Below are 8,468 nucleotides of genomic sequence, written 5' to 3'. Positions count from 1 at the left end.
ATAACAATATACTCGACGACCCTAACTCATTACTAATATCAGTGGGGCATGAGGCAGAATCATGCAGGCCGTAATACAATAATAAGATCATAGGGCTAATATATCTTTCAACTTATCTTTACTTCAACGGTCTCGTGATGCGAACTGTTCGTGAAAGCGCTCGATATCGGCTAAAACAGGAAATTCAGGCATAACGCACAGTTAAAGGCATGCCTTACAAGGAATAGACCTACTAAATAACGATCCCCACTCCACGGTGCTAACAGTGGGGTGTGAGGCAGAATCACACAGGCCGTGATAACGGGCCGTAAAACGGTTCTCGCTAGCCAATAGATCTGCTCGAGACGCAACATGCCTTAACCACACGTTATGCACGATTAAGATTGATGTAAAACAGCCGATAAAACATAACTCATCGTTTAAGGTGTAGATTAGATCAGTTTTAGGTTAGCAAACGATGGGTCAAATAAGATATAAGGCCGATCTAAATCAATCTCAATCGGACAGAGTAATATTGCTGTAATTAGATAAATAATGAAAGCAATAAGCAATATCGGTAACTTAATGAATCTACCAAAGACTGTCATTCTAAAATAGAGCCGATAACTTACCTTGATCTAATTCAAGCAGTGGGGTGTGAGGCAGAATCACACAGGCCATACTTGAATTAAACAAGAATCGATAACTAGCTTATACCAGAGCCGCAGTGGGGGTCGACCGGATCAATGCAGCCATACGAACAGAGGTATAAACCATGACGGTACTTACAGACAAGCAGTTGAGGTCGACCGGATCGATGCAGCCGTACTCGCTGAAGAACTCGCCGAGATCTACTCTACTCCTACTCCTAAGGGGTGGCTGGAGCCGAAAAAAGTAATTGACTTGTATTTGGATTGATTGATGTCTGCTCTACAATAGTTGGGGTTTGGTATTTATACCCGGAGTCTAAACACGGACCCTACTCGGTCACGACTCGTTACAATCTTAGGTATAAAGGAAATATTCCCAATTTAAAATAACTTGGACTCTAATCTTTCTCTTTTTGAGAGTCCATCACATTCTGTCCTGGCGCTGATCGTAGCCCTTGTCCTTATCTGCCGGCGCCATCTGAAGAAAGCCGATTCTAATTCTTGCACCCGAATCGGCTGATTCCGATCTGCACGTAATTGATTCCTTGATGACATGATCTTGGGAGCTTTCGAGTCCCTGTGACCCTTCTTCCAAAGTTTGGTGTAAACAAGAGCTAATTTTAGATCATCTGTTTGTAGTTTTAGCTCTAAAGTTTAGAAGGGATGATCCAAACAGGCCGGCCTAAGTTTGACCAAATATAAAAAAAAAGATGGGTCAGTACCTGATTCAGTTGGCCCAACCAAAAACTTAGATTTTCTTCTTAACCTTAGCCCTTTAAGACCGGTCCATAAATCCGCGAGTGTAGAATTGTGGCCCACGTGGTAAGCAGGACCAGGACGTGCGTTTGTTCTGGGCATACCAGTGACTCAGTGAGATTGGGAGACAGCGCCTGTCCGTGGCGGCAGCCATGAAGGCGAGGCGAATAAGGTATCGCCGGCGCACGAGGAGGCGACAGGCGAGCTCGTCGAGCTTTTTGGCCGATTCGTCCGTTTGGGGATCATTTGGCTCGATTAGGGAAGCAAAGATTCGGAGCCAAGGGAAAGTGGTCGCGGAGTCAGACAGCATGTTCACTCGTTGGTTTCAACCAGAACTTATTAGTCATGATACAATGTTTTCCTCTCACAACAAACCAACATCAGCTGGACTTATCAGCCTAAAAACCAACCAGCGAACAAGCTCAGATTCAGAACATAAAAGTGTGCCGACAGAGATCCTTCTTATGGGCCCCGCCCAAGCTGACGCGTAACAGAAGCATTGCACGTGCGAAACAGGCTCATGCTGCCTTGCGTGAATCTTGACAATCTACAGCCTGTTCAGGAGGCCGTATCGTATCGTGGATTATTTACTGCTGGCTGGTTTGGTGTGAGAGAAAAACACTGTTCCCGGCTGAAAATTTACGATCGTTTACGAGCAAGCGAACAGGCTGCTAGTCATGAACGATGAATTTAGTAGAACATCATACATTCGTACCACATGAATGAGCAACCTAAAAGTATCGTTAAACATCTTAAAAACATCATAGAATAAAAAAAATAAAAGTAGAACAAAAAATAAATCGAATTTAAAATAAGAAAAGGAAGAAAAAAAAAGTTAAAATACGTGAACATCTCATAGAATGAACAAAATAAAAAAGCAACAAAAAGTTTCATTATAAAAAGTGAAGAAAAATAAAAGAAAGAAAAATAAGGAAAACAAGATCACGTAACAATGGGGAAAAAAGAAAAGAGATATACTACACGAGCAACAAAAAATACACCATAAAAAGGATGCTAGGTGAACAACAGGAAAAATATCATCATAGATGCTGCTAAGTAAACATCCCAAAATTCTCCGTGAAACATCATACCAGGGGTGCTACAGAACATTGAAAAAAATACACCATGTATGAAGAAGGCTCTGCTTTTCTTGAGAAAATGTCTTCAACTCAGAAATATACGAAGGTGGTTCCAGTCAGAAGTTGCAGGCTGATGATGGTCGGGTCGGGTCGGGTGCGGGCCTAGCAGAAGGCTTCACGTATTTCAGCCCAACCGACCTTACCCTGCCCCTGTCCGATTACCAGGCCCAATCCCAACGGTTGGACGAGGCCCACTTCTAGAATATTTTGCCTTGCAATGTGCGGCGGGAGATTAAAGGTTTTACGTGCTTCCTCCGTTCTAAATTATAATTCATTTGATTTTTTTACCCTCAATTTGACCGTTTGTTTTATTAAAAAAAATTATGCAAACATAGTCAAATTTAAGTCATTCTTGAGAACTTTTATTAATAAAGCAAGCCACAACAAAAGATGTGATATTTTGTACAATCTTTTAATAAGACGAGTGGTCAAACTTGGGGACAAAAAAGTCAAACGAATTATAATTTGAAACAGAGTTAGTAAATAATAATAAAAAATCCTAAATTTGTTTAATTAATTGAAGCTAGTGTGGACTTGGTTTTCTGCCACGCAAACCACTTGATCATATAATTTCTTCAATTGATTGAATTTAGGAATCGTACCTTTCATCTCTTCTCTGCAATTTTTCAGGCCCGGGTTCGTTTGGCTGTGGCTGTGACATTGTCAAACGTATTTTGTCAAACAATAATTTATTCCCAACATTGTTTGACATTGTTGCAGCCTGTTCGTTTGGCTGTAGCTTGTCGTAAACGATCGTCCAGCCGGAACAGTATTTTTCTCTCACACAAACCAGCCAACAGTACTTCTTCACGAACCAGCAATGAAACGAACCAGCCAACCGAACAGGCTGCTTGTTAGTAGGTCTGAATCATTTATCGTCAAACAACGTCGCAGGCCCGGGTTTTACCTTTATCCTGAATTTTTCAGGCGACACTGGTTGTCCCAACCAAAAGTAACGTGGCACACTGATGCGTGTGACTGTGTGAGTCGTAGCCTCGTGTGGCCCCATGCATTCATTTGAGCCAAATGCTAACGAGAGAGAGCGCAACCCATCACGTGAAGTAAGGAAGAATAAGGATAGCTTGGACCTTTTTAGTACACGTATTTGAGTTTTGAGCTCAAATATATATAATATAAAAAACAGTCCAGCTATAAGTATGGACATGTACTATAGACGTGCATGATTTTTATTTTTTATTTCACCTTGTTCGGCTGTGAGAGAAAAACACTATTGCAAGGCTAAAAAGCCTAGCTGATAAGTAAGCGAACAGGGCAAAATTTTTGGGTGGATCTCTATTTGGACACCCATGTTGTCCATTAGGCCAGTATCAGTGGATAGTTTCATAACGTTGTTTCCAAGACTACCAAATGAAATAAAACTTGATGAAACACCCTTCGTCAATGCAAAGTTTGATTCAACAGTGTTCTGTGAGAGAGAATAAACTAAAGTACGGCTGGCCGTAAACGGCATGAGATCCAGGATGCAGTGATTACAGGACAAGGGTTGGTTTCTCTATTTTGTTTGACTGAAGAGTCTCCAGAGCCAGCACAAGCACCTCACACCTCCACAGAGAACTCACACCTCCAGAGCAGCCTCCTCATCTATATCCTCACACAGGCATCCCCAACAGCAGATACAACTCAGACAACGCCTCAGCCACTGCAAACGCAACAAACAGATTAGAGAAACATTGCCGATTAACTAGTGCAACAAAGGTATAATAGAACACAAAGCCATTTCCTTACCTTTGGCGAGTAGCAGCAACATCCACATGCCGTGACTAGAAGAAGTGACAGAAAGCCGGTGACGAGGACGACCGGCAGCCAGGGTCTCGCTGACATGCAGACCGTCATCAGCCCGCCCATGGAGAGGACGTACACAATCTCGAGGAGGACCGCCCCAGCAACCAGCCCGAGTCCACGGAGGTTGTCGTTCTGTAGGGCCTTCGCCTGACCAGCTATGTATAGCGTCAGGGGGAACAGGGTGAAGGGGAGACAGACCACAATCACCTTTGCCCAGGTGTTAAAGGCCTTAGAGATGCAAATGCTGCCTTTCGGAGCCCACGCCACGAAATAGGTGGCACAGTAGATGTTTAGGGACAAGATCCCCATGACAGCTACCGTAGCCACGCTATCTAGGAAGTCAGCAAGGGCCTGTGACAAGTAGTAGTCATATGATTATTATGTTTTCCAACTAGTACAGTACTACTTCTTTGATAAAACAAACTGATCATCTCTGTAAAAAGAAGTATTACCTTCTTGGGTAAGGACCACTTCTTGCTTAGTGGGCATCGAGGTCCACACCATCCCATCAAGGCTGAACAAGTCCTTGCACAGCACCCAAAGCACCCCAGGAATGTCCAGATCCCACCGCAGCAGCACGAGCAGCAACCCTTCAGCCCTTCCACACTTACCCTTGCACCATGCCCAACGCTCAGCTGCACCTCTCTTACACCAGGCCCATTTTGACTCGACCTATGTGGGAAAAAGAGAGAAAACAAATTAGGTACAATTGAAAGAATGCTAATAGAATGATATTTTGTACATAGTAAAAAGATGATTAATTACCTGCCGGTCGTCCTCAGCGGGAGCAGCTCCGTGTCGTCCGGGTAACATCTGCAAAAATTGGAATTTTCACAACTTATAGAATCAAGGAAGAAGGATGGTTAAGCATCTCATATAACCATCCAGATCCTCCTAATACCCACGATCAGCAAAATGCATCCCTCAACGCATCCCTCACAAAAGAGATGGATAATTACCGGGTTATGCTCTCCGGCGGCTCCCTCCACGCGACTGACCACTTGCCTCATCGCGTTTTCCTCAACAAAGTCTAATGCTTAGGTTCCTGTGACACCAGACTGCATTGCAAACAAAATTCAAATTAGAACAAAAGTGTACTAGGCATTGCTTACACATATCAAGAACCAGCAATACATTTGCTTGTAATCCCTAGCAAAAATAATACATGAAGGAAGAAAATACAGAGGTGAAAGTATTGAACTTTTCAATTTTATGAACACTGATCAAAAGATGAAAGTTGATCAAGGCCACAAAATTCATCTCATAATACAGGAACCAAAGGAAGGACCATCATACTGGACAGACAGATAGCCCTAATGTAAAATAAAGGAGTACTACCAAGATTCCAGAACAAAGTTGAGTAAAATGTGTTCTGTTTTCATATGTGGTTCTGCAGTAAGTTCAGTAAGGAACAACATATTGACTGAGTACACACAATGTATTCAAATAGAGCATTGCTGTAAGCATATTATGAAAATGATGGGTACAGAGGAATTATGAAGAACTTGCAAGCAAGATATTAAAATCATAAATGAAGAAACTCTTGATGCATACATGAACGAACTGCATATATAGGAAAATCAGTTATGGACAATGATCCTTCAGTTAAAAAAATAAATAAAGATTTATATATGAAAATCAGTGATACAACAGTAGGACCAGTTAGAGCGTATTATTAGGCAATTCACTGAATATGCAGTTGCCTAAATATTCAGAAGCAAGGTCATAGGATTTGATAAAGCTTTACTAATGCTTGCACTAGTCAATCTCTGTTTTCTAACGTACAGGGTAGCACATGCATGTGCACTGTGGAATCAGGTTAAGTATGCAGCGGTGTGCTTCCTCAGTTAAAAACTCTCCCAGAAAAGAGTAACAGAAAATCTGAAAGCAACGCTTGCTTGACGCATGATCAACCCCTAATAAGAACATTTTGACATAATAATGAGACAGTGTTTCTCCAGAAAATATGTACTACTGACGATACTGTCCTAGAAAATGTATTTCTCGTGAGCCGTGAGCACATTTGGCCTGGCATTAGGTTCTATACATGCACAGAATCATCTACCAAAATTTTTAGAGAGCAAAAGATGCATCTGAATCCAAATCTAAAATGATCTGAACCTTCTGATCCCCTTAAAAGGCAGTTCAAGCCACCAGCGAGGCCTAAGAGGCTAAGGCAGCAGGTAACCCTGATGTGGTATTACATCGAACAAGTAGGTGCTACGTGGAAACCATTGCGCAAATAACAGAGCCAGTAATCTTGCCCTGAAAAAAAGAGAGACAGTAGTCTCCTTCGTAGCGTTTCATTGAACAGATTTGCAGCACATCGCAGCCAGTCAGCGGAATGCGTACTAGAATCTCTATATAGGAATCCTGCCTCCAAAAACGGGCCTGTGGATCGAGCCACGTCGCCCAATAACCCGCTAACCGTAGGTTCCGAGGATCAAGTGATATCCACCGTTCAATCGGAGTCATCACGGGTCCGTCGCTCGTTAAGCTGGAAACCCAGACGTTCACGAATAGTCGTGAACCCGCTCGGCCAAGGCTCGTCCTCCGTCTCAGGCCGCCCTTCACCTGCAGCGCCGGTGACCGTGAACTCCTATCCCACTTGCCGGCTTGCCGCCTGCCATGAAGGCTTCCCCAAGGCGGCTAGCACGGATCAGGCCAAGACACGAATCGGCGGCGTGCCCTTCTCTGCTCGCTGCCCTCGCTGTTCCTCATGCACTGCCCACTCCCTCCGCGCCGCCGCCGCCTCCTTCTGTGGCCCCGTCGGTCGTGTCGTGTTGGGTCTCGGCGCAGCTCTCCGGTGTGGGAGGAAGAGGCACCATTCATACACTTGGGTTGCCTCGTCTTGGAGAGCTTCAGCGAGCTATGCGCTTTAAACGCATGCGCCCCTCGGCCAGCTTCCTCTCGCATGTTGTCGACGAAATATGGTCAGCAGTCTACCGAGGGTATGCCCACAGCAGTCTACCGAGGGAGATGCGTGTGATAGGAACTAGATGGTGACACAAGCGCAGAGACAGCGGTTTAGACACATTCAGGTCGTCAGATCGACGTAATACCCTACGTCCTGTGTCTTTAGTGGATTGTATTAGTTATGAGATATCAAATCGAGGGGGGTCCCTACCCGCCTTATATAGTCTAGGGGGTAGGGTTACAGGTCAGCTAGATCTGAATCTAGTCAGTTACATGGTAGAGTTTACAAGGAATACAATATCTTGCATATCCGAGCGGTATCTAGCGTATCTGACCAGATCTTTGGCTTCATCTTCAAGATATCTTCTGGATGTCTTGCGGTGCACGCCTAACCCGAGCCGAGCACCGCGGGCCTTGATCTTGTGGGCCGAACCACCCCTGGAAGCGCAGCCCATGTGTTGCCCTGTGGGTATCCGGGGTTGTACCCCCCACACATGTGCACCCCGCCCCGTCTGCTCACTGCGGTGTGAGCCTCCTCCCCGCGAGTGCGGCCTCACCAGGGGCTCGTCCTCCTGCCTCCCGTGTGCTCTGCGCCTATGCCTCCACTACTGTTCCGCAGCTGGAACTGTCCCATGTAAACAATCATGATGGAGATCTGGAGGAGAGCATTCAAGAGCACACACGAAAGGTGCTTGACCAAATGCCAATACTGGTTGCATCAACAGACTGAGGTTGGCCTCAAGGTTGCTGTTACCAAGATGAAGATTTTGCACAAAACTCTATGGTCTTGAGCATTGATCTACTGATCTGCTCCTTCGATTCCATCTGGCAGTAAGCGCCCAAAGGTTTGCATCCTTGTATTGCTTCAAATTTTTCCTTAATTAAATTCATGGCTTAATATATCTACTGCAAGTCATTCAATGGACATGGCACTTCCTGATAGATTTAAGTTCCCCTGCAAGAGTCCATTTGTTTTCATGATCTAGGATCAAGGTGTACAGACACATGGATATTAGAGAACTCCTAAGGAGCACCAATAACCTAATTAACCACCATATTATATAATCTAGGTTCAGAACCTAAGATACGCTCAATAAAATTCTTTGATTTACTCTAGCAGACATTTTTACTGAGTCGTGCCACATTAAAAAAAGTTTCATTTGATCTCAGATGTTAGTAAGTTTTGCAGAAGTGACCAGGTCAAAAACCAAGCTTCAAAACATCT

The 8,468-nt window shown here is 44.2% G+C and overlaps 1 protein-coding gene across 1 annotated transcript; it reads right to left on the bottom strand.

Moving 5' to 3' along the window:
* Window positions 1–3,828: 3,828 nt before the first annotated feature.
* On the bottom strand, window positions 3,829–5,337 carry LOC136481089 (uncharacterized). The gene is made up of 5 exons (XM_066478462.1): window positions 5,333–5,337; window positions 5,093–5,140; window positions 4,780–4,999; window positions 4,271–4,678; window positions 3,829–4,184 (listed from the first exon to the last, which is right to left on the bottom strand). The coding sequence occupies exons 1-5, from the start codon at window positions 5,335–5,337 to the stop codon at window positions 4,101–4,103; spliced, it is 765 nt and encodes a 254-aa protein (XP_066334559.1). The 3' UTR covers window positions 3,829–4,100.
* Between the last annotated feature and the right edge of the window lie 3,131 nt (window positions 5,338–8,468).

Source organism: Miscanthus floridulus, chromosome 9 (assembly GCF_019320115.1).
Source record: "Miscanthus floridulus cultivar M001 chromosome 9, ASM1932011v1, whole genome shotgun sequence".
NCBI lineage: Eukaryota > Viridiplantae > Streptophyta > Magnoliopsida > Poales > Poaceae > Miscanthus > Miscanthus floridulus.
Note: the sequence above shows the minus strand (reverse complement) of the source record. Positions and strands in the feature narration are given on the sequence as shown.